Consider the following 27,182-nt stretch of genomic DNA (forward strand, 5'->3'; position numbering starts at 1 on the left):
TATCGGACTACTTAAGTACCAAGCTCCCTTCAGATCCAATCCTAGACATGCACACCGCCATTGCCACACCTTAACGTCATGTATATTTCTAGGAAACCGATTTGATTAAGTCATTTTTAGGAAAAGTGATTAATTTTGAAAAATACTTTCATTGCGGAAGCTTTGCTTGTTGTCGTGTTATTTTGAAATCAATTGCTGTTTTTCTTTTTTTTTTGAAAATGCTCCCTAAAGCTATCCAATTTCAACAGTTAAAATAAGTAATACCTATCTTAGTAATACATATTAAAACCATCAAAATAATTAAGCGGCCTTATTACATTTAAAAACCCAAACCTCAACGTAAATAATAAGATGTCCAGTTCACCAGAAGAAAACCAAACTTTCAGAACGGGTGGCCACTCCGAATTCCCTCACAGCTCCAAGCCCACTATGGTTGGGGATTTCCTGCGTGGATGAAAATAAAAGGGGTGAGTTTGGGGAAACTCAGTGTGTAAGGAAAACCCATTCAAAGCCCAAGTCAGCTCAAGCCTATTGGGCCTAAGCCCATTCAGGTAACAGTGGTACTGGACCAGAGCCCTTTTCAGATTACAATAAACTGGGACTTAGCCCCTTATTCAGATAACAGTATGGCCCATAGGCCCATTTCAAAATACATGCAACATCAATAAACAAATGCAAGCCCATTTGGGGAGACTACTCAACCCACAAACCACTACACTCCACCCGTACCAGCCCTACACTCCATGTGGGGAATAGCTCAACCCACCCAGCCCAACACTCCACAGTTGCAGCCTTGCTGCTCAGTTAACAGTAAATTAAGGCAAAGCCTCCAGTACGTGGACAAGCCACTTTCAGTACTTCCTCCGTCAATATCCCAATCCCATGCATCAGATAATAACAACATGGCATGCAGTAAATAACAACAGTCAAACATGCATTTAGGTCAATTTAACCCTAGGGGTATTTCGGTAATTTATCTATTAGGGGTAAAACTATAAATTTTCCACTTTTAAAGGTATTTCAGTAATTTATCTATTTTAGGGTTTTTCATGCATATTCCTACTTTTCACGTACTAACAGAATCACGTACCGAGTGTTCTTACCGAATTGGGCCCGTTGGCCCATCATTCCAATTTTGGCCCATTAAGCCCAAAAATATCGAGGGCACAGAAATCATGCACTTTGCAGTCCAAATTTTGCAGTTTACCAAAAACATTAATCGATTTACCTCACGAGCATTTGCACACTCGAAAATCTACAAAATACCGGTTTTCGACATTTCGGCTTTTCGACTTTTGCCGATCCAGACTAAGAAAGAGGGTGTTAGTTACACACCTGTTTGCGACGATATGCTGACGAGATCCACACACGAACTGCCTACAATTGGATTACTAACACGTTAATCTAACTATTCAAATATGAACTACATATTAACCCCTTACAATATTCGGCCAACCATACCTACAGATCATAGTAAGCTTATAAGAAATCAATAAGCAATTCATTAACAATTTTTTTGTCAATGTTTACCACATAATCAAAATTTCACTGCAAGCTGTCTTCCTGAGCAACAGTCACTAAATCATTTATAACTGGAGCTACGAAACTCCAAATCAAGTGCCGTTAATTTTCCCTGAAAATAGACTCATATATATTCTATCGATAAAATTTTCAGAATTTTTGGTTTAGCCAATCAATACCAGATTTTTCTCAAAGTTTCCCATGTTTCACTGTTTGACTAATCTGACCACTCTTCATTACAAATCAAATTTATCATTGTAAAGAATTCAAAATATGTTCTCGTTTATTCCATTTGAAACTAGACTCATTAAGCTTTAATTACATTATTTATGCAGCTTCTAAATCATCTCCCACAATTTATGGTGATTTTCCAAAGTCACGTTACTGCTGCTGTCCCAAGCAGATTTATTACCAAATCACTCTTTCACACATAACTTGCATGCATGTTATTTAAACATGTATATCACCAATCAGTCATTACATATCTATGATTTTACTTAAGTATAATCTCCATTTCATCATTTTAAAGCACAACATGTTAGCCGATTTTCCCTTTAGCATCTAAGGCACATGCATGCTCATTTGTTTGGCTCAACTTCACCTATATTCCATTTTTCATCAAAAGAACATGAAACAACAACCATTTCCTTCATTTCAATTCATGACTAAATGCTCACAACACAACTAAAAACCAAAATATGCTTCAAGAGTTAAGGTAGAATCAAGAAGAACTCATGAACCTCAAAATAGAAGCAAACTACCATGAACTTACCTTCAATTTTCTTCCCCAAGTGACCGAACATTCAAGAGCTTTCTCCTCTCCTTTCTCTTCTCTAACTTTAGGCTATGATGAACAAAGATGGACAAAACTTTGTTCTTTTTACCCTTTTTTTTAATAAAATTTCATATTTCATCCATTTAATTCTTTAATACAAAAGACATGAAATGCCCATCATGGAACATTTACCTAAACCATTATCATGGAACATTTACCTAACCCATTACCATGGAATATTTACCTAATCCATTATCATGGAACATTTACCTAACCCATTATCAATTTGTACCATGAATTATGGATATCAAGTGCTCATATTGTCTACAACAACATGATGGCTGGCCGCTTTATGTAAAATGGGAGGTTTGTCATGCAAATCCTCCTATTTTGCACTCCTATTGATTTGGCCACTTCAATTTAGCCTATAGCATTTTCAAACATTTTCATATAGGTTCTATTTTATAATTTCACCCCCTTTTTCTTATGGAACAAAAATTAACTAAAATTGCCGAGTTCTATCTTAAGCTTGGGCCTTCTAGAGGCCCACTAACATAATTAAACCTATGCCAACATTCACAGAATTCCCGAAAATTGGGGCGTTACAATATAATATTATATTAAATTATATTTAATAATAATTATATTAAAATATGATTAAATTATTTATTTTTATTTTTATTTTTATTAAAATATATTTAATAATAATTTTATTAAAATTTAATAACAATAACAATAATTATCTATCTAAAAAAATTTTGTCAAGGGTACTTTGGTCATTTAAGTATTTTTCCTTATACTATTACATCTATTCCATTCAACCAAACACAAGAATCCTATTACAGCTCTATTCCATTCCATTCAACCAAACAGTTGAATTACTGATTACAACTCTATTCAATTACAGCTCTATTCCATTATAGTGAACCAACGTACCCTTAATATTTGTTATATGCTCAAACTTTATCGTAATTTTTGTATATTTGAAGTTTAATATCTATACTTTTATTTTTAGGGATTCAGTCCCTTTACTTTTCAAATCTAAAAATTTAAGTTTATTTATTAGCACTGTTAAAATTCTTTTATTAAATTTGTTGGTGTGATATTTGAATTTAAAAAAAAATTCATTTGATATACATGAAACAAAACTTGACACTGTAATGGACTTGAATTTTGTAGTTGGCTAAAAGAGAAATAGTTAACCAAGTAATATTGACTCCAATATAAGGATAAGAATCATTCCCAAATAATTTTATTAGAATTCCAATGTCATGTGGATGCCACGTCAACAAAGTTAACAGATATTAACTTTTTCATCTATTTTGGGGTGATTTGGCAAATAATACAAGTTCAATAGCTAAAAAATATGAAAAATTAAATGAACGACTAAAACAGGGGAGAAGCCAGAAAATTTGTTCAGGGGGCCGAATTTAAATTGTAATTTTTACGATAGTAAAAATTCAATTTCACCATTTTAATAGTTTATATCTTTATAATTTTTAAAGGATTAAATTAAATTTTTATCATTTTTAAGGAGGGTCAAATTGTAATTTTATCTTAAAATTTTAAAAATTTTATTGGCTAATATTTGCCTTAATAAATCATTATGCATTTTTTATTGGCTAATATTTGCCTTAATAATGAGTGCAGAAATATTTAGTTGTAAACTAATTAGTGTACTTACCAAGTCTTGGCTTTAATTATTCTTCAGGGTAAGACTTGGATTTAATTTTCATCATTCATGGTGTTTTTTTCCTCACCACATCAAACTCAGTCTATATTGTAAATTATTTTGTACATTATACTGCAAATGACTGACATTTCCTTATTGCTTGTCGATTAAGTGAGATGAAGTATTGGAAATCTATTTTGAAATTGAATCCATTGATGTGAAATTGAGGGAGCAGTAAACACGTTGGAGTCAAATATTAAGTGCTTCACAGAAAATGAAAGCCCAATAACAATGTTGATGTGAGTTTAGGTAAAATTGGTGGATTCCATCTCCTTATTTATTGTCGATGCAATTGGGGTGTTGTGTCCAGTCTCTACTGTCTTCCACCATCTAGGACCAAACATGAGGTGGTGTTATAGGAAACTAGACCAAGTCAATGTACAGTGAAAGGTTTCTCTAATGGAAGTAGCTGCTTTCACACTGCAAACTTGGATAGTTAATAGTTTGTGGTGGAGGACGATGAACCATTTGGAATCATCACTTGATAATACCTGTAACGATCAATTTGTTAAAATCATAATAAAAATTTATTTTATTACTTGATAATGTGAATGACCAGTATTGAGTAAAGACTTGGGAAAATAAAGTGTTTACGTTTTTTGAGTAAAATTAATTGGGGTTATGCAATTGTTGGAATTCATATGTGGCCTTCGTTTCTAAGTCATATTTATAATATATGATTTTTCTTGTTCATTTATTGTCTTTAAATTTGAGGTTGTCTCCTTTCAAGATTTTTGCTAAAAATAATAGTACACAGCAGAGCTGAGCTGAATGATGTAATGAATTCAACCATAAATTGGTGGATCTAATGTCCTTATTGCTTATTGATAGCTGGTTTAAAGAAGATAGAATTGTAGCAGTCTTTCTTCTTGAGGTAATAGCAAGAGTTGAAGTCAATAGATGCTGCCAGTCTTGGACCAAACTTTACGAGTTATATTGTCTTTTGAACTTTGTTAATTCCTGTGATATTGGCAGATCCGGCATTTCTTTCCTTCTAAAACGTTTCTGAAAATCAACTCCATGGTCAGATTCCTCAAGACAAACAGTTCAACACATTTGGAAACATTTCATATGAAGGAAACAAGGGACTATGTGGATTTCCAGTCTCCAAAGGTTGCAGCATCAATGATACACCACCTCCAAATGCGCTGGAACAGGATGGCTCAAAAGCAAACATTGCTTTCGGTTGGAAAGTGGTGTTGATAGGTTATGGATGCGAGGTAGTGCTTGGAATGGACATGGGATATGTTGTTTTCCAAACCGGTCAGGTCAGCTGAAATGGTTCATGAATTTGGTTGAAGACCAACATGAGAAGAGGCGAAGAAGAAAGTCAAAGAATAGCAATCCCATCAATGGACGAAGAAGGATGTAGTCGGTGCAAATGATGTTCAAGCATTTATGTTGTGTCTTCATACTTTCTTGTTTTGTAGTCTGTCAGAATGTTTTGCCTATGGTGATCAAAAGTTGCAGTGATATATGTCTATTTTTATGATTGTACCAATTCCTCTGTATTTCATTGCATTTCGTACTATTTGTAAGGGTTTATTTTGAGTGTAACATCTTTGTATGGTGCAACTATGTATGCCTTCTTTCTTGAATTTCAATTTTAGTAAACATTATACTGCTCATCATAAACAAAAAACATTTAGAATTACAAAAGATTTAATTATTCAAGTTTGAGTTTCATTTATAAACATGTGATGATGAGATTTCATGAACATAAGGTATGGTTTGAGCCTTTGCTGGTGTTAGGAAACAGAATGAAAAACAAAGCTGAGTCTTGAGCAACAAGCTTAATTTAATGACTTGCAGCAAAAAAATAACAAAAGATCAGTCAGTGAACTTGAGAAAAAATGCTTGCAAGGATCAAAAATCAAGAGAAAGGTTCAATGGATAAGCTTTTGTATGTCTTTGATCTTGTGTTCGAGTCTCTGCGTAAGCGAAGTGGTGATATATTTTTACTATTCTGGAAAATTTGTTTGATTTTATTATTAGATTAAATTTCCTAAAATCCCCCTCTCCTCCTACTTTTATATTTTTTGTTCTTCCCTCTTCTTCTTCTTTATTTTTCCTTCTTTCTTTTTGTTTCCTACCGCTTCGTTTTCCCTTTTTTACTCCTCGTTTGGTTATTTTGTTGGCGTGTCTCATTACTTCTTTCAACGGTAAGATTAATCTTTTAAGCTCTGGGTTGGAATTCAGTTGATTGTTGCTTTTTGTTTGTTTTTGCAAAGAATCTATTTCCTATTTATTTTTGCTCGATTCCTTTGTTTATGTGTCGGTTGTCATTTTTAGGCGAAGATCCTGAAAGTAGCATTCCCTCAACGCGTTAGTTCGGTATATCACTATTTTGTACGAGGTTAGTGTGTAAATTTTTCGAGATTGGTGTTCTTCGTCGAAATTTTTGACATAACTTTGTTGTTTGGCTTTTAGAGCATTCCTTTGGGAATTAATTGTTGAATGGTATTTGGTTGTACGTTGTTAGGTCCTGGAGTTATTCTTGTTGCTTCTAAGTCAATTCTACTTCAGGTGTGTGATGATAACCTATTTTTCTGCAAATTTCGAACGCTGGAAAACATTACTCTCGATGCCACATGGTTGTGTGCCAGGCCGTGTAATTCTCTATTTTCAAGGCACACGGGCATTTGTCCAGCTCGTGTAATTCACTGTTTGTATTTTGGGTCACACAGGCTAGGAACATGGGTTAGGGTCACACGGGTTAGGGACACGAGCGCATGTCCAGGCCGTGGGTACTCGATACCTTTTTTGATGTGTGGGGCTGAACGGAGATGTGTGTAGCAGATGACGGCAGGGAATCTGCATTCTTTATCTATCATAATCTGTATCTGTAACTGATATACTCTGTTCTGCTTCCGTATCAGATTCTGTGAACTGGACAAATTTCGAGAAACTGTAGATTTATTCTGCAGTTTTGTTTAATAAAAACTATAAGTTATACACTGTGTCTGTCGATTCATTTTGTCTGTTTGGCTGAATTTTAAGTAACTCATCGACTTAGACAAGTCGGCGTGGCAGGAGCTCGGTCATCCTTATCTAGTATTTTCCACTTTAATTAAAGTTATATTATAGTTGTTTTATCTTGAATTACAGATTTCAAGTTTGGATTTCTACGATGATTCAATTATTTAAACGGTTTCTAACAGTTAAACTTTAATTAGTTATTAAAAGTAGGATTTCTCGAAATGATTTGATGTAGCTTCCCAAGCTTGTGTCTAGATTAGGTATGGAGTATTACATGTTGTTTTAACATTTGGTATTTGAATATTTAAAGAGATGATTTGATTATTTGATTTTGTGACATAGAGGTAGTGATAAACATCCCAAAAATAATTCCACTTGGCACATCTCCATACATTTCAAACATACTAAAATCTGCAGCCTGCAGGCAAGCATTACAAGACAATATACAGCCGCTTCAACAATTTTTATATTTAATTGGAGGTCAAAAACACAAAAAAGGACAACAGGACAGCTAGTATTTCATCCAATCTTCACAACATGTCTGTGTGCATGCATATCCTTTAAAGCATATTCTATTATAAAATCACAAATTTCGGTAACAGACAGATAAAAACCTACATAACAAATAATTAATTACTTTGGTATTAATATAAATGGGATTGTTTGCTTTGTTCAATACAGATTTTTAATCACTCAATTCACTCTAACTACTGTTTAAATGATAAATAAATTATTTAAGCATGAAGATATACATATAAAATTATTTAAACAAATCTTTTGTTTAATTTTGGATATTATTTGTTGCCTATAAATACCATTCCTATCCATCATCTTCCTCTACAAACATAACATGGCCTCCTATCTCTTTCTCTGCCTATTTCTCTTCTTTCCCCATCTTTATGCTTCTTTTTCTTCTTCAGGATCTCAATCCTGCTCTCACCCTGAAGCTGCTTCACTAATCCAGTTCAAGAATTCTTTTTCCATCACTCAGACAGATGATGCTGCCAGGTACTGCAATGATTTTTCTGGCCTTAAATCTTATCCCAAGACAAATTCATGGAAGGAGGGTACAGATTGCTGCTCATGGGATGGGGTCACTTGTGACCACCTAAATGCTCATGTTATTGCCCTTGACTTGAGCTGCAGTTGGCTATATGGCAACTTCCCTTCCAATACCACTCTCTTCCTTCTTCCCCACCTTCAAAAACTCAACCTTGCCCACAATGACTTCAATTACTCTAAAATTCCATCTGAGTTTGGTCGGTTTACAAGTCTATTCTTCCTCAACCTTTCTAGGACAAGGTTTGTAGGAGAAGTCCCATCCCAAGTCTCCCACCTATCAAAATTGGTTTCACTTGATCTCTCTTTGAATTTTGGCCAAACATTTGACGAACACGCTCTGGAGGTACTTGTTCACAACCTAACCGAGGTCAGACATATTTTCTTGGATAATATCGACATGTCTTCTATTAATCCTCATGTCTTCATGAATCTATCCTCTTCTCTAAGGTCTCTTAGTCTTGGTAGCTGTAATTTGCAAGGAAAATTCCCAAAAAACATTTTTGATTTCCCAAACCTCAATTTGCTCAACTTGGGAGGCAACCAAAACCTCAATCTTGATCTTTTGATGTTCAATCGGAGCAGCAATCTTGAATATTTGGATCTTTCGACGATGTCCTTCTATACAGAATTGATTGATTCAGTTGGTAATCTACAGGCCTTACAATACTTAGATCTATCAGGAAATTCTTTCCTTCAAGGATTGTCTGTCTCAATCACAAATTTATCATCTTTGGAGTACTTGAGTATTTCTGACGCAAATATATTTGGAGGATTGCCTGACTCGATGGGGAATCTTGTGTCCTTGAAGTTTTTGTATCTCTACCGTTCCAACTTATCAGGACCAATTCTAAAGTCACTGGGAAACCTCTGGCAAATCACTTATTTAGAGTTGTCACAAAACCAATTAAGTGGGCAAATTCCATTTTTAATTCTAAACCTAAAGCGGTTTGAATACTTGGGAATAGCTGAAAATTCATTAGAAGGTTCCATTCCAGATGAGGTAACCACTTTTCCTAATCTAATATCTTTATACTTAACTGACAATTTACTCGATGGAAAACTTCCATCATGGTTTTATACTGCTCCCTCCTTAAAGGAAATATATCTCTGTCAAAATCAATTCAGTGGGCATATCAAAGAATTCCAATCCAAATCACTAGAATGGATAGAGTTAGAGGATAATAAACTCCAAGGTCCTCTTCCATCTTCAATATTCCAACTTCTCAATCTTACCCACCTCAGCTTATCCTCAAATAATCTTAGTGGTGTCATAGAGTTTAGCATGTTCTCAAACCTTCCAAATCTCAAACATCTTGACCTTTCATATAACAGCCTATCCTTAACATCTAATAGTACTTCTAGTGTTAATCATATATTGCCTAATCTTACAAACTTAATTTTGTCATCTTGCAATCTTGGTGAATTCCCTCAACTTTTAAAAGGGCTTAAAAGTTTGGAAAGGTTAGACCTTTCTTACAATAGAATTGAAGGCAAGATTCCACAGTGGATGCAAGAGGTGGGGCATGATTCTTTGAAGTACTTAAATGTATCTCACAACTCTTTGACAGAAGTTGAGCACTTTCCATGGAAGAATATTACAGTTCTTCACTTAAGCTTCAATTTGATCCGTGGAAATCTTTTAATTCCAGCTTCGACGATCAATGTCTTTTTGGTCTCAAATAATAATTTCAATGGAGAGGTCTCTTCTTTAATATGCAATGCCAGTGCTCTTGGAATTCTTGATTTGTCCTACAATAACTTGAGTGGAACAATTCCGCAATGTTTTGGAAATTTGAGCTACAGCCTTCAATTCTTGAACTTACAAAAGAACAAGTTTGTTGGAGCTAAGTGCAACAAATAGCAAGGTTCAACAAAAAGCTTGCCGAGCAAGAATCGAGACTTGCGGCAGAAACAAAGAAGAAAAATGAAATAAATTTTAAGCAAAGCTAAAATAGAGAGTATATGGATGAAATCTTGATTGAATTCATTCATTTTTTTAAAATGGCATAAAGCCTATTTATACAAGCTTCCAACTTGACAACTTAGTTGGAATACAACTAAGTTTCATCATTACATCCACTTAAAATAAATCACCACCTACTACCACTAACAAACTTAGTTGGAATACAACTAAGTTACATCATTACATCCAAATAATAATAATAATAATAATAATAAAACATGTGATTGCTACATGCTAACCATTGCTTCAATACTCCTCCTTGGTTTGCATGGAGCAAACACCTAGCTTCCTTCTTAGACATTCGAACCTTGTGACATTAAGGGCTTTAGTCAAAATGTCTGCAAGTTGATCCTCAGAATTACAATGGATCAGCTTCACTTCCTGAGCTTGCTCCATTTCTCGAACAACATGCAACTTGATGCTGAAATGCTTTGTTCTTCCATGGAACACTGGATTTTTAGCAATTGCAACTGAAGATTGGTTGTCACAGAAGATCTCAGTAGCTTCCTTTTGATGCACTTTCAAATCAGCTAAGATTTTCCTTAGCCAAATGGCTTGGTTGACAGCACTTGCAGCTGCCACATATTCTGCTTCAGCAGTAGATTGAGCCACCAGACTTTGCTTCTTCGAGCTCCAGCAAAACATGGCTGAACCAAGGTTGAAAGCATAACCTGAGGTGCTTTTCATGTCATCTATCGAGCCAGCCCAGTCACTATCAGTGTAGCCAACCAGCTTCAGATTTCCTTCCTTGCTGTACCTTAAACCATAGCTCAAAGTGCCTTTGACATATCTAAGCACTCTCTTAGCAGCTTGTAAATGCTTTTTATTGCAACAATGCAAGAACCTTGAGAGCAATCCTACAGCATACATTATGTTTGGTCTAGTGGCAGTTAAATATAACAGACAACCAACTAGACTTCTGTAGGTTGTTTCACAAACCTTCTCAAAATCACCTTGGCTCGATAGTTTTTCTCCAACAGCAACAGGTGTTTTAGTTGCTTTACTATTTTGCATGGAGAACTTGGTCAGAATCTTTGTGGCAAAGTTTCTCTGACTTAGAAATATCCCATTTTGTGCTTGAGTCACCTCCATTCCAAGGAAATAAGACATTTCCCCTAGATCAGACATTTCAAATACTTCTTGCATCTTGGTCTTGAAATCGACCAGCACTGCTCGATCTCCTCCTGTCACCAGCAGGTCATCAACATATAGGGATACAATGAGCTGTGTTTGTGTCCCTTGCTTCTTGACATACAGTGTTGGCTCACTCTTGCTTCGATCGAATCCCAAATTAGTCAAATAGCCATCGATTCTGCTGTACCAGGCCCTTGGAGCCTGTTTTAAGCCATATAGGGCCTTCTTCAGTTTGTAGACCATATGCTCTCTGCCAGCTATCTCAAACCCTTGTGGTTGTTCAACATAGATCTCTTCATCTAAGAAACCATTCAGAAAGGCTGATTTCACATCGAGTTGATGGATCTTCCACTCGAGCTGTGCTGCTAAGGCAATCAGTAATCTGATGGTGTCTAGCCTGGCCACTGGTGCAAAGGTCTCCAGGTAGTCCAGGCCATACCTCTGACTGAACCCCTTGACAACTAGCCTTGCTTTCAGTTTGTTCAAGGTACCATCAGCATTTTGCTTGGCTTTGTACACCCATTTCACCCCAATTATCTTCCTTTTGACTGGCCTTTCAACTAATTCCCAGGTCTGGTTCTTCTCAATCATGCTAATCTCCTCAGCCATTGCCTGCTTCCACTCTTGCTGAGCTTCAGCCTCTTCAAAATTGCTTGGTTTAGCTATGGCTACATGAGCTCTTTCATAAATCTCAGTCAATGGTCTTGTTCCTCTAACTGGTTCATCATTAATGTCCATTTCAGGAACATTTTGATCTGGCTCAGCTTGATCTGCTGCAAGTCCTTCTGAAACTTCCTCAGGTTCATGTTTTTCCCAGTTCCAACATGACTTTTCATCAAATACCACATCCCTACTGACTGACACTTTCTTTGTTGAAGGATCCAAGATCCTATAGCCCTTCTTAACAGTGCTGTAGCCCATCAAAATACCAGGTCGAGCCCTTTCAGACAATTTGTCCCTTTTGACAGCAGGTACATGAGCATAACAGATGCATCCAAAGACCTTCAGATGAGCCAGTGATGGCTTGAATCCAAACCAGGCTTCGAATGGAGTCTTCTGATCCAAGGCCTTGGTTGGAAGCCTATTTTGAATGTAGTTTGCAGTGTTAACTGCCTCTGCCCATAGTGCTTTAGGCAGATTCTTCTGAATCATCAAGCACCTGGCCATATCCATCAAACTCCTATTCTTCCTTTCACTTACACCATTTTGCTGAGGTGTATATGTGTTGGTAAGTTGATGTTTGATGCCTGCCTTATCACAGAAGGCTTGGAACTGAGCTGAGGTGTACTCAGTCCCATTATCAGACCTTATGGACTTCAGCTTGCAACCTGTTTCAGTCTCAGCAGCAATCTTGAACTTCCAAAACACTGAGGCCGCCTCTGATTTCTGTTTTAGGAAGTAAAGCCAGCAATATCTTGAAAAATCATCAATGAACAGTATGAAGTACCTGTTTCCACTTAATGACTCAGTCCTCATAGGGCCACACACATCAGTGTGCACCAGTTGGAGTTTTTCAGAGGCTCTCCAGGCTTGATTCGAGGGAAATGGGAGTCTGGCCTGCTTTCCTAGCTGACACACTTCACACACATCATCATGATCCACTGAGTTGATAAAGTTTTCAGCCAAGTCCTCTCTGACCATTCGAGCCATCGATCTGAAGTTGGCATGTCCCAGTCTTTGATGCCAAAGCTTGGATTCATCTGATGTGACTGTGTAGGCAATGTCTGACTCCCTGGTCCAGTCAACTACAAAGCTCTTATTAGCCATAGGAACTGCCATCAGCTTGGATCCACTTGGATCATTGATTTGGCATTGGTTGTCTTTGAACACAACAGAATAACCTTTCTCCAGCAACTGAGCTATGCTGAGCAGGTTTCTGTCAATTTCAGGCACCAAAAGCACATTTGAAATCACTTTGGCACCTGTGGGGGTGCATATTAGCACATCACCCTTGCCTTCAGCTTGAATAAAATGTCCATTTCCTATCTTGACTTTAGTTCTGCAGCTTCTGTCTAAAGACTTGAAGATTGCAGCATCAGGTATCATGTGGTTGGTGCATCCACTGTCTAGAAGCCAACCAGATGAGAACCTTTCTTGAGCAGCTGAGCATAACACAGCAAAGACTTGCTCCTCTTGGTCACTGTCCTCCTTAGCTACTCGAGCCTCAGCTTTCTTCTGTTGAAACTGACTCTGCTTTGATTTGGCATTGCTCTTGCAGACTCTCTCAACATGACCCTTCTTTTTACAATGCTGACATACAGCATCTGGATTGAACCAGCATTTTTCTTTTGGATGACCAGCCCTTCTGCAGTGCTTGCAAGTCTGACCCTCTTTTCTTGCAACATCAGTCATTGGCTTGTCTCTCCAGGCCTTCTTGCCTTTGTAGGCAGTGTTTGTTCTTGCCTGAAAGGCACCTTCTTGATGCTCCTCCAGTCTGCTTGCTCTTCTTTGCTCTTGAGCATATAAAGCATTGATCAACTCTGTTAGGGAGATGGTGTACAGGTCCCTTGAGTCCTCGAGAGATGAGATTTTTGCCTCATACCTCTCGGGCAGAGTTGCAATAACCTTCTCCACTATCCTAGCTTCCTTGAACTGCTCTCCAAGGAGCCTTATGCTGTTAACCACAGCCATAATCCTGTCAGAGTACTGCTTGATAGTTTCTTCTTCCTTCATCTTCAAATTCTCGAAATCTCTCCTTAAGTTCAGCAACTGTTGCTGCCTTGTCCTCTCTGTCCCTTGAAACTCCTTTTGCAACTTGTCCCAGGCTTGTTTTGGTGATTCACAGGCCATAATCCTTGTGAAAATCACATCTGACACTGAGTTCTGGATGTAAGACATGGCTTTGTGCCTCTTGGTCCTCTCATCAGCATGCTGCTTGATTTGAGCCACTGTTGGATTGCCTCTAAGTGGCTCTGGTTCAACATCTGAGTTGACTACCTCCCACAGATCGAAAGCTTGTAGGTAGGTCTTCATTTTAACCACCCATATGTGGTAGCCTTCTCCATTGAAGACTTGAGGTGCAGCTGGTGAAAAGCTTGATGAAGCCATGAATTTGTATAACAGATCCCTTAAGAAATAGGCTCTTGATACCAATTGTTGGAGCTAAGTGCAACAAATAGCAAGGTTCAACAAAAAGCTTACCGAGCAAGAATCGAGACTTGCGGCAGAAACAAAGAAGAAAAATGAAATAAATTTTAAGCAAAGCTAAAATAGAGAGTATATGGATGAAATCTTGATTGAATTCATTCATTTTTTTTAAAATGGCATAAAGCCTATTTATACAAGCTTCCAACTTGACAACTTAGTTGGAATACAACTAAGTTTCATCATTACATCCACTTAAAATAAATCACCACCTACTACCACTAACAAACTTAGTTGGAATACAACTAAGTTACATCATTACATCCAAATAATAATAATAATAATAAAACATGTGATTGCTACATGCTAACCATTGCTTCAATAAAGTTTAATGGGACGATTCCTCCAACGTTTGTAGAGGAATGCCACTTAAGTAATCTCAACTTAAATGGAAATCAATTAGAAGGGTCTTTATCACCTTCCATCCTTAATTGTAGAGGTCTGGAAGTGCTAGATCTTGGAAACAACAAGATCAATGATACATTTCCTCATTGGTTGGGAAGTCTTCCACAGCTACAAGTTCTTGTACTAAAGTCAAATCAAATGCATGGTTCCTTGCATGAACATAGCTCCAAGTCAAACCCTTGTTTCTCTAAAATCCAAATTTTTGACCTTTCAAGTAATTATTTTTCTGGACCCCTACCTGTGAGATACATCGAGAGCTTCAAAGCTATCATAGATTACAAGAAGAATGGTACTACAAAATCGTACATGGGGGTGGATGATAAATATTTTAATAGTGGCTTCTATACATATTCCATTGGAATTGTTATTAAAGGACAAGATGTGGAATTGGTGAAAATATTCACCATGTGGATGATCATTGATCTGTCAAACAATATGTTTGAAGGAGGGATTCCAAAGGTTATTGGGAAGCTTAGCTTATTGAAAGGGCTCAACCTGTCTCATAATAACCTTAATGGTGGTATTCCCACTTCAATAGGGAATTTGACAAGTCTTGAATGGTTGGACCTATCTTCAAACAGGTTGTCTGGAACGATTCCAAATAGATTGACAGATTTGGCATTTCTTACGTCCTTAAATGTTTCTGAAAATCAACTCCATGGTCAGATTCCTCAAGGCAAACAGTTCAACACATTTGGAAATGATTCATATGAAGGAAACAAGGGATTATGTGGGTTTCCGGTCTCGAAAGGTTGCAACATCATTGAGCCACCACCTCCAAATGTGCTTGAAAAAGATGGTTCAAAATCAAACATTGCTTTTGGTTGGAAAGTGGTGTTGATAGGTTATGGATGTGGAGTAGTGTTCGGAATGGCCATGGGATATGTTGTTTTCCAAATTGGTAAGCCAAAGTGGCTCGTGATGAACTTGGTTGAAAACCAACATGAGAAAAGGAGAAGAAGAAAGTCAAAGAATGGCAATCACAGGAATGGTCAAAGAAAGATCTAGTTGGTGGAAATGATGTTCTAGCGTTTATGTTGTATCTTCATAATTTCTTATTTTGTAGTCTCTCAAAATGTTTTTTTCCTATAGTGAAGGGTTGCATTGCCATGCATCTGTCTTTACTATTGTATCAATTCCTCAGTATTTGATTAAATTTTCTACTGTCTGTAAGGGTTTGTTTTGAGTGTAACATTTTGTATGATGCATCTATTTATGATGACTTTCCATTTTCAGTCTCAATAATCTTTCGTACTACTCACCATAAAATAGAGAAAACAATCTCATAATTGTTATTGTACTCTAAAATGACATACTTTTATGTGTTCATTGCATATATATTTTGAGTATAATCCTATCAATTTGGGCTTTTTATGGTTTCTTATCTTGTAAGGACTAAATTAAAGGCAAAAGAAAATTTAGGGTGAAAAGCGTGAATTTAAAGACAAAATGGGTCAGCATGTGAAATAGGAAAAAAGTGGTGTTGAAAATTCAAAGTGTGAAAGACTTAGTGGCAAAAAAATTCAAAGAAGAGATTTATAAACATAAAACTCTATTTAAGTTTGAATTTTATTAGAATTATTGTTAGGATTATTATTTAGATCCTAACAATGAAAGGACCAACACTTCCAAAAGTATTTTCAACTGAAGAACACCTAGGTCCTGAATAGTATTACAAAAAAAAATATTTTATTATATGTGATTAATCAAACAAACTTGTCGGCTAGGCTTAAGTAAAGTCAGAAAAATAGAGTAATGATTTGATCTAATATAATGACTAGTCTAATATGACCAATATTTAGTATATGTTTAAAGGTATAGCTTTTTAGATGAGTTAAAAAATCATAGTCTGATTAAGGCTATAAATTTAGTGTTAGGGATGGACATAAACCTAAAACCTTTGCATGGAAATGGCCTAAATTGAATCATTACTTTCTAACGAGGGTAAAAAGTGATAATGTTTCCATTTGAAGAGGCTAAAGGGGATTAAATTTAATTATAAATTTTGGTAAGAGGCTAAAAATGAAATTGTAACATTTAACCGATGAGGCTGAAGCCCTAGCTTCCCCTTGGCTTTAACTTGCTCATAGTGAATTTTATCTAACTTATTCATATAGGATATCTACTAGGAAATTCGCATAACATCATAAACTACAACAAAACGAATTTAAAGAACGTGGCCTCTAGTTAACGAAATAGTAAGGGGTTGAGTAATGGGATCTTTCTCAATTTCAACAAAATAGTAAAAAAGATTTCGACTAGCAACATTTTCATCCCCAGCCGACCTATTGGCTCAACTAACTATTTAGAAAATATAAAATATGTTTACATTAAAGAATTCATATTTAAATAAAAATTCAAGACAAGTTGTCTAAAATTTGTGAAAAATATTGTCCATGGTCTAGTCCGTGTTGGTCAAGCCTACTGAACTAGGTAGGTAGCGTGAGCTTGCCTTGAAAGTGCTAATAAAGCCAATCGAGTCAACACTTAAAATTTCTTATTCAACGTTAGACCGAAATTGGGTAATTAGATCAAAGGGATAGTTTGATACTTCAATACAATTTGAAAATTTTAAGATTTTTTAAATAATAAAAAATTACAAAAAAATTTAGTTTTAATTTTAAGAATTTTTTAGATTTATACATATTTAATTATTTTTATATTTAAATGAAGTTGTTGACCTAACAATATTATATGTCAACTTTTTTTCTATTTTGGGTGATTTGACAAACAACGCAAGTTTAATGGCTAAAAAGATGAAAAAAAATTGAGAGCTAAAATGATTTTTTTTAGTAAAGTTAAGAGGACCAAATAAGTCATTATGCCAATCATTGGATACACATCATCACCTATGTATTTTGTTATTACATTATACCTTTTCTTTCAATCACTTGATTACGAAACATAATCAAATATGTTTACAAGTACCTCAGTTTCACAGGATAGATCAAGTAGTTTACACAAATTTCTCAGTAACAACTTAAAATATGAAAATTCTTTTAAAATTAGAATGGATGTCTATAATTATCCCACTTCTTCAATTATACATTCAGGTAGCTCCTTTCCACACTGCAAACTTCATCATAAACCATTTGATTGTAAGCATGGTGGTGTCATGGGACTCAAAATTTAAAGACTAAACCTATTTGGTCTCAGATTTGAAGAGGAATTGATATCCTTAGCGGCTTTTAGTCGACGGTACAAACAAGTTAGTGGATACTGCATATTGTTGTTAATTTGTGTGGAATTACTGGACATTCTTCTGCAATTGTTCGAACTTTCCTCATTGCTTGTAGACTAGGTTTAGGTGATAGTGATAAGTGGAAGCAAGAGTTTAAGTGATGTGAATAGACAACTTCCTCACCTAATCGCCTTTTTCTCGAGTAAACGTATATACTCGATACTGCAGAATTTTCATGTTTGTGTGGAATTCTGCATTATGCAAATGTCCAACATTGCTTGTGGATTAATTAATTAATCCATGTGTATATCAAGTTAACTTTGTTAACATGATCGTGTATACCAACTTTCAGCTAGTTTTAACAGATCAGACTAAGGCTAATTTGTCTAGAAGTTGCATCATGCAAAACTATTTACTGGCTTTTAGGTAGCTTAGTCAACGGTAAAAAAATGAGAGAAGTAGTCAAATTTCTTCCATTTTTATCGTTAAAATTAAGTTTTGTAGGTCAGTATGAAGTACATGTGGCACGTACATACAACTATCCAGTTTTTAATGGTAAAAATGAAAGAAAATTTTAATATAAAGGACCAATTTACTCTTTTATCTAGCGGCAAAATTACATCCACATATTCTCCACATTTCAGACTTGTAATTCTACTCAATTGGTCACAAGCATACATGTCCCAGTACCCTCATATATCGATCGAAATTTTTGGTTTCAGTGCATGTACTCTTTTAACTTTTGGTATTTCAATATTCAAAGATCTGATTTGATTATATTATTTTGTGTTCTGTTGTGTGACATAGAGGTAGTGACAAGCCCCAAAATAGTTCCACTTGTCACATCTCCGTACATTTCAAACATACCAAAATCTGCAGGCAAGCATTACAAGACAATTTCCAGCCACTTCAACGTTTGGCTCCTGTTCATTACACAGATTTTTAATGGTTCAATTGACTCAGATTACTATTTAAATGATAAATAAATTATTTAAAATATGAAAATATACATCTAAAATTATTTAAACAAATCTTTTGTTTAGTATTGGATATTATTTGTTTCACTTTTCAACTGCTGTTGTTGTTGCCTATAAATACCATTCTCCGTCATCTTACTCTAAAAACATAACATGGCCTCCTTACTCTTTCTCTGCCTATTTCTCTTCTTTCCCCATCTTTATGCTTCTTCTTCAGGATCTCACTCCTGCTCTCACCCTGAAGCTGCTTCCCTAATCCAGTTCAAGAATTCTTTTTCCATCACTCAGACAGTGCTTCCTGCTTGGTATTGCGATGAGGTTGCTGGCCTTAAATCTTATATCCCAAGACAAATTCATGGAAGGAGGGTACAGATTGCTGCTCATGGGATGGGGTCAGTTGTGATCACCTTAATGCTCATGTTACTGCCCTTGACTTGAGCTGCAGTTGGCTTTTTGGCAACTTCCCTTCCAATACCAGTCTCTTCCTTCTTCCTCACCTTCAAAAACTCAATCCTGCCTTCAATAATTTTAATCATTCCAAAATTCCATCTGAGTTTGGTCGATTTACAGGCCTACTCTACCTCAACCTTTCTTATACAGGGTTTGTAGGAGTAGTCCCATCGCAAGTCTCCCACCTGTCGAAATTGGTCTCGCTTGATCTCTCTTGGATTGATGAACAATTAACAATTGACAAATATGCTCTGGAGGGACTTGTTCACAACCTAACCGTGGTCAGACATCTTTTCTTGGATGGAATTAACATGTCTTCTATTAATCCTCATGTCTTTATGAATCTATCCTCTTCTCTAAGGTCTCTCAGTCTTGATAGTTGTGATTTGCAAGGAAAATTCCCAAAAAAACATTTTTGATTTCCCAAACCTCAATTTTCTCAACTTGCGAGGCAACCAAAACCTCAATCTTGATCTTTTGAAGTTCAACCGGAGCAGCAATCTTGAACATTTAGATCTGTCGAGGATGCCCTTCTCTACAGAATTGATTAATTCAATTGATAATCTACAGGCCTTAAAGTACTTAGATCTCTCCCATTCCTACTTATCAGGACCAAGATCGTTGGGAAACCTCTTGCAACTCACTCATTTAGACTTGGGATGGAACAAATTGAGGGGACAAATTCCATTGTCAATTCTAAACCTAACGCACCTGGAATATTTGAAAATAGCTGAAAATTCATTAGAAAGTTCCATTTCAGATGAGGTGTGCAAGATTATACTAGTGGCTTCTATGCCTATTCCATTGGAATTATTGTGAAAGGACAATATATGGAATTGGTAAGAATTTTCAACATGAGGATGATCATTGATCTATCAAACAATCAGTTTGAAGGAGAGATTCCAAAGGTTATTGGGAAGCTTAACTTACTGAAAGGGCTCAACCTTTCTCACAATAACCTTAATTGTGGTATCCCCACTTCAATAGGGAATTTGACAAATCTTGAATGGTTGGACCTATCTTCAAACAGGTTGTCTGGGACAATTTCAAATAGATTGGCAGATCTGGCATTTCTTTCGTCCTTAAGTGTTTCTGAAAATCAACTCCATGGTCAGATTCCTCAAGGCAAACAGTTCAACACATTTGGAAAAGATTCATATGAAGGAAACAAGGGTCTATGTGGATTTCCCGTCTCAAAAGATTGCATCATTGAGCTACCACCTCCAAATGTGCTCGAAAAAGATGGTTCAAAATCAAACATTGCTTTTGGTTGGAAAGTGGTGTTGATAGGTTATGGATGCGGAGTAGTGTTCGGAATGACCGTGGGATATGTTGCTTTCCAAATTGGTAAGCCGAAATGGTTGGTGAATTTGGTTGAAAACCAACATGAGAAGAGGCGAAGAAGAAAGTCAAAGAATGGCAATTGCAGCAATGGACAAAGAAGGATCTAGTTGATGGAAATGATGTTCAAGCGTTTATGTTATATCTTCATAATTTCTTGTTTTGAAGTCCGTTGAAATGTTTTTTTCCTATGGTGAAGGGTTGCACTGGCATGCATCTGTCCTTATTTTTGTAACAATTAATCTGTATTTTATTGCATTACGTACTATCTGTAAGGGTTTGTTTTGAACGTAGCATTTTGTATGGTGCAACTATTTATGTCTTCTTGCTCATCTCATCATCTTTTTCTCGAGCTAAACATAGTCAAAACTATAAAATTTTCTTCTTTGCATGGAAAATGATTTGGCATTCTGCAAATTTCCACAATGCTTGTGGATTACCATTGGTTTTTTTTTTTTCTCAATCAAGAAAAATAATGTAAAACCGAGAAAGACGTTGGAACTACCAACATCTTTCAAGGACAACATGTTTACAGTAGTATTACTACTGGCAACCAAAGACAAAATCCTCCGGACAACAAGAGCTATAGTGTATTAAACAAAATTCACCACCAAGCTTTAAAAAAAAAAAAAACTCGATATACCAGCTTTCACCAAAGCATCCTCCATACCATTAACTTGCCTGTGAATATCTTCGAACTGAAATTGAACCAACTAGTTAGTGCCATAGTCGATATCCCCAAACAATTTCCATAATGACCACAGTCTATAATTCCTATTCATAAGCCATTCCAGTTTTGTTTGTAAATCATGTTATACTTTGACTATGGAATGTTCTATTGTTTAATTCAATGTTTAAAGTTGAATCTATATGTGACAAGCGTTGTTATCTATCCTAGCATCCTATAACTCGAGTTCGGTTACCGGGTTAGGGATGTTATACCATTACATTTTTAGTCCTTTTGTTGTAGACTCCATGTGTGCTTTCCAGTAACCATAACGGCCAATCTCCAACATCGTCGAGCGATTGATGATCCTTCCATAGCTTGCAACTATCAACATCAGGAATCTCCACTAGAAATGTTAAGCAGGAGGCTATGATACCAATTGTTGACCTGCAACAGTTGCTAAGTAACAAGAAAAGTACGAGCAAAAATAACTATAGTAGTGGGCACTTCGGCAAGCATTATGATAACACAAAGTCAAATGGGGGACTTTCGAAGATTATACCTTTCATCACTAACTTCTCCCCTTGAGAACTTAGTTTGTAAAACCACAACACAAAATATTTTACAATCAAGTGTACTCTTACAAATAATGTTCCTCACTCGAATAAATAAGTGATCTTAAAATTAATTTATCAACTTATACAAGTCTCTCAATTATATAAAGAATTTTGATATTTGCTAACATATGAAAATGTATTACAATCCCTATTATAAAACCAAATTCACAAATGATGTTATTTGAACATTTTACATAGGCCATTTTTTTATGTAGGGGATAATTTTCCTTTTCAGAACTAAATCCACACATGGTGGTATTTGAATCAAAAACTTCAGTTTTTTTCACAAATGGTATTTAAATTTTTTTAAATACAAATTATAAAAAGTATATATTAAATTTAATAAAATAAATATTATTGGAATAATTTTTTTTTATTTTATAGTAAGACCATGTGAATTAAATAAAAATTATTCTAAGTTGTAAATAGGCCAATTTGCTCGGCCCCCTTTGAAACCCAAAAATAAATAAATAATAATTAAATATAAATATTAACAGTCCAAAGTCCAAATAATTACAATAGTTCACGGGCCAATAACCAATCAAAGCCCAATTACAAGACCAGAACTTAAACCTTATAACAGTCTATTAACAGGCTTTGACCCAAATTAAAACACTAATACCTAGACCCAATAACTAATGCCCCACAACCAATACCCAATCCCCAAATTAACCCGAGACCCAAAATCACATTGGCCCAAATGGCCCAGAAATTTTAGAACCCTAGGTTTCTTTCCCATGCGCCGCAACCAGCCAAGCTTCAGCCCTGGCCTCCGTACCGCCCAGCAGTCATGCCCGCGCCAGCACACGGCCCCGTACCCGAGCGCACACCTGTACCTGCGAAGAAAGGGACAAACCACAGCAGCAAATGCATACAAGAAAATAACAGACAGAAAAAAATGGAAAAATTGTATATTTTATTTTTTTTTCTCTTCTTCTCTTGGCTATAAAGCCTGAAGAGAATCAATTGTAAAAGTTTACGTTAAGAGAGAATACAAAAGGCTCAATACGCAATACAAAAAGGCGATTAAAATCCTAAAAGGTCATTTCTTCTCGAGTTTCTTCTGAGTTCTTCGACTGATCGTTTCCTTTTAGCCATTCGCTTTTGTTTTTTTTTTAAAAAGGGAAATCAAACCAAAAAGAAGAGGAGACCTTACCTTGAAAGCACGCCGCGAGATCCCTTCCTCTTCGCAGGAATCGAACTGTCGAGGGGGTCTTAAGGCTAAAAAAGGGACTCCAAGGCTCGGATGGTTTAGTCCCCTGTCATGGTGATAGATCGGAGCCTAAAGGGACCCTTGGGATTCGACTGATAAACAAAGAAAAGGGGGGCTAGGGTTTGGGCAGTGGTTCGGCTGTTTGAAGGCTATACTTAGCCTTATAAGGAAAGCAGAAAACGACGCCGTTTAAGCCAAATACAATGGCTCGAAAAACGACGTCGTTTGAGGCAATAACCGACCGGCTCCGTTTTGCTGCCCCGATGACCCGCGTGTTTTTGCGGTGAGGGTTTATTTTCAGGATTAGTTCTCCCCGTTTTGTCCCATTTTCAAAGTAGTGAACATTCACATTTTCTTTTTCTTTTAAATTTTCCCGGTAATTTGCATGCGGTTTGCACATTGGTCTGCACTTAAATACTGTGTTTTGGGGGACTGGAATATTTCCAGTTTAGGTCCTTTGACATTTACGCGCGTCGCATACTGCCCCTTTTGGTATCATTTTTGGTTTTTCAAATTATCCTTTTTGTTTCAGTTTAGTTCTAATTCAATCCTTTAAATTCATAGTTTCTTTTATTTACTCGTACATTTCTTCCTTGCCTCGACATTTACTTCTTTGTTATTGTATTTATTATATATAATACTATTGTCATGTTTTATATATTTTGTGCAAATGTTTTACACATTATCACATATACATGTACATGTATGTATATATTTTATAATAAATCAACTTTATTCCATGCACATACACCTACATATGTAAATATATATATATATATATATCCATTTATTTGTTTTCTTTTAAATTGGTTCGTTTTAAAACGTTTTTTATACATATATATATTATGATAAAGTCAATGTATTTTCATCCATGTCATGGTTTTGACTCTACCCATATATTTTAGCATATGTTTTTATCATCCTAGTATGTTTCGTATTTATATGGTTTTGCATAAAATTTAAATTATTTTTACACTTACTTATATGAGCACACATTTTATTTTATATATATATCTAAATCTATTCATTCTATATATATATAGTTTTCTCACATGTTCTTAAATTTACTACGTAGTTTATAATAAAATAAGTTTAGTCCTATACATGTTATTATTTCTATGTTATTTTACATACATTTTCTTTCAAGTTTATATGTATATGTATATGCGTTTATTATTTTAATAGATTCCTTATCTAAAACACTTTTGCTTTACGATTTATCAAATATTCTCTTTATATATATGTAAAATTATTTTTAGAAGCTCATTTTTTTAATTATTAAAATCATTATTTTTTTATATTATATTACTTATGTGTTTTATTATAGCCTATTATTTAAATGTTTTAATATAAGGGCATACGTATATTTTAAGTCTAACTTAAAATTTATATTATTAATCTCATGATTTCTTTCCGATAAACTTACATGCACATGTGACTTATAAGTCTATCTTGTGTATTGTGTCTTGTTATGCATCTTCATTATTATTCTTTTATATTATATATATATAGTTTTTAAATTATCATGTAGTCGGTCAACTTATATCTTACACGTCCATTTATTCATCATTATTGTGAAATAGTTTTATACCATGTTGTTTCTTTGATTTGTATTTTATTTTTGTGCCTCTAATAATTTTATTATGCCATGTATACTGCCGTTGTATTTTATTCATTGTTTCACATGGCCTTGTTAATTATTATTCATACATGATTGAAATTAGGTCATAATTTTAGATTAATTATATTTAGTTGCTTGTTCTGCTAGATGATTAATATTTTCATTCGTTAAGCATTGCATCTCGTATGTACATATTACCCCATTCATTGTTTTCCTTTTGATTTTTGAAATGTGGTCCTAAAACCCAATTTTTATGATTAACTCCGCCTTATTTCAAATCAAATTAATACGTCCTAAGCTAGCTTTATAATCATTTATTCAAAAATTCTTCAAAACGAAGACGAGATTCGATGTTTGGAAATTCGCGGAATCGTGCCCTAACGTACTGGGTTGCAATTTCGCATTTGCTCAAAATAATCGAATATCACTTCAAAATTTCACTTATGTCTTTTAAAATCCCTTAAACGAAGGTGATGTGCGATATTTGGCAATTCGTGGAATTGTGCCCTAACGTGTTGGGTTGCAATTGCTCGTTTGCTTAAAGCAATCAAATATCCCTTCAAAATTTCACTCAGGTCTTCTAAAAATCCTTTGAAACGAAGGTAATACTCGATGTTTAATAATTCGGGAATCATGCCCTATCGTGCTGGGTTGTGATTTCTCGTTTGTTCAAAACAATCGAATATTCCTTTAGGTTTTCATTCATGTTTATTAAAAACCTTTCAAAACGAAGGCGGTGTTTGATGTTTGGCTATTTGAGAATCGAGCCCTATCGTGCTGGATTGCGCTTTTTCATTTGTTCCAAAACAATCGAAGATCCCTTCGGAATTTCACTCGTATTTCCTAAGATGAGGCAATGTTCAATGTTTGGAAATTCGAGGAATCATGCCCTACTGTGCTGGGTTTCGGTTTCTCGTTGGACCAAATAGTTGAGTATCCTTTTGTGATTTTCGAATTATAAACTTTCGGACATCGAAACAAGAAGATTTTGGCAACCAACTCGGGTTACTCAAACATTATAAAAAAAACCACATTTCAAAAACTTTTTAATTTTAGACATAAGGACAGTATTTAATCAATTCGGTACCCATTTTGGGCGTAGTGAGGGTGCTAATCCTTCCTCATGCGTAACTGACTCCCGAACCCGTTTTCTCAAAAGTTCGTAGACCAAAATCGTTGTTTTAATAAACCAAAAATGTTTTATTAAACTAATCTCATTTTTAGGTGATCCGATCACACCAAAACAAAAGATCGGTGGCGACTCCATATTTTCATTTTCCAAAAAGTCGATTTCACCATTTTTCATTAAAATTAAAATTTTTAAATCGAGGGATGGTTTCGACATAAGTAATTTTGGAAAACTTAAATTATATATTAAAATTGAGTATAAAGTTTTGAAATTCATATATACTAGCTCTCAATCCACCTAACAGTTCTCAACAGCCACAAAGCAAACGGGGATAGGCAAGGGCCTGGCCCCCTCGTGATAAATTATCAATTTAGTTCTTTAATTTTTTTTAAATTATAAGTTAATTTAATGGTAAAATTTTATTTTAGCCCCCCAAAGTTGAAAAAAATTCAATTTAATCTTTTTAAAATTCTAAACTAGCAATCATATACAAAGAGAAAATTGTATTTTAATCCCTTTAAAATTTTATAATTTAATTTTGATCCCTCAAAAATAAACTTATAACTTCGTTCTCGATACTCAAAACAATCCTATAATGCAGACAGAACTTAGCTTGTTGTGATCGCAAGAAGGGTAAAAAGAAAATTCATATCAAACAAACATTTGTTAAAAGAAGATAAAATAATTTATCAAACACATCAATCAGATGTAATATAAAACATCAAATAAATTAAAGTCAATGGAGAATGCCCCATTCAGAAGAAAATAAAAACTCAAGTGGAATTTCCAATCTAGAATTAATTTACAGCAAATGGAACATTTAATTATAGACAGAATGGTGTTTAAAACCTTGACCAATATTCTAGTTTTTATGTGAAGAAATTCTTAATTTTTTCAATTACTTTGTAGAATTGAATTTCACTTTTTGTAAACCGATACAATTACTCATATATACTTATATCGTATAGGTAATTTACATTTCACCAAATTTGATAGGAAAGAAGTGGAAGGACCAAAGACTTAGGCTAATATTAGGAGTAGCTGCTCCATTTGATCAAGGACAATATTAGAATGAAGTTAATTGGTCTGAAGGGAATTGCAGTATATTCAATTAGCAGAAGAGTTTTTGAAGGTTGGCAAATTCTAGAATTGATCTTCATATGTAGGGAGATACCTATAGTATTGATTTTCATATATAGGGAAATTGCAGTATATACAAATTGAAATTCATGTATACTGTTATCATGACTCAAGACTTATTCTAGACTTAA

The 27,182-nt window shown here is 35.1% G+C and overlaps 3 protein-coding genes and 2 long non-coding RNA genes across 5 annotated transcripts; 4 read left to right on the top strand and 1 right to left on the bottom strand.

The window, feature by feature from the left end:
* The first annotated feature begins 5,731 nt into the window (after positions 1-5,731).
* Positions 5,732-6,985, top strand: LOC107931140 (uncharacterized). The gene is made up of 3 exons (XR_001693138.1): positions 5,732-6,190; positions 6,321-6,384; positions 6,511-6,985. It is a non-coding gene; the product is annotated as an uncharacterized lncRNA (long non-coding RNA).
* An 872-nt stretch (positions 6,986-7,857) lies between these two features.
* Positions 7,858-9,930, top strand: LOC107931100 (receptor-like protein Cf-9). The gene has a single exon (XM_016862882.2). The coding sequence runs from the start codon at positions 7,858-7,860 to the stop codon at positions 9,928-9,930; it is 2,073 nt and encodes a 690-aa protein (XP_016718371.2).
* A 4,683-nt stretch (positions 9,931-14,613) lies between these two features.
* LOC107931123 (receptor-like protein 9DC3) lies at positions 14,614-20,142 on the top strand. The gene is made up of 4 exons (XM_016862899.2): positions 14,614-15,616; positions 19,091-19,265; positions 19,319-19,604; positions 19,894-20,142. Exons 1-4 carry the CDS (start codon positions 14,614-14,616, stop codon positions 20,140-20,142), a joined length of 1,713 nt encoding a protein of 570 aa, XP_016718388.2.
* A 35-nt stretch (positions 20,143-20,177) lies between these two features.
* Positions 20,178-20,774, top strand: LOC107931124 (putative receptor like protein 25). The gene has a single exon (XM_016862900.1). It carries the CDS (start codon positions 20,178-20,180, stop codon positions 20,772-20,774), a length of 597 nt encoding a protein of 198 aa, XP_016718389.1.
* A 1,637-nt stretch (positions 20,775-22,411) lies between these two features.
* LOC107931083 (uncharacterized) lies at positions 22,412-23,553 on the bottom strand. The gene is made up of 2 exons (XR_001693106.2): positions 23,105-23,553; positions 22,412-22,784 (listed from the first exon to the last, which is right to left on the bottom strand). It is a non-coding gene; the product is annotated as an uncharacterized lncRNA (long non-coding RNA).
* Between the last annotated feature and the right edge of the window lie 3,629 nt (positions 23,554-27,182).

This window comes from Gossypium hirsutum, chromosome A04 (genome assembly GCF_007990345.1).
Source record: "Gossypium hirsutum isolate 1008001.06 chromosome A04, Gossypium_hirsutum_v2.1, whole genome shotgun sequence".
NCBI classification, from domain to species: domain Eukaryota; kingdom Viridiplantae; phylum Streptophyta; class Magnoliopsida; order Malvales; family Malvaceae; genus Gossypium; species Gossypium hirsutum.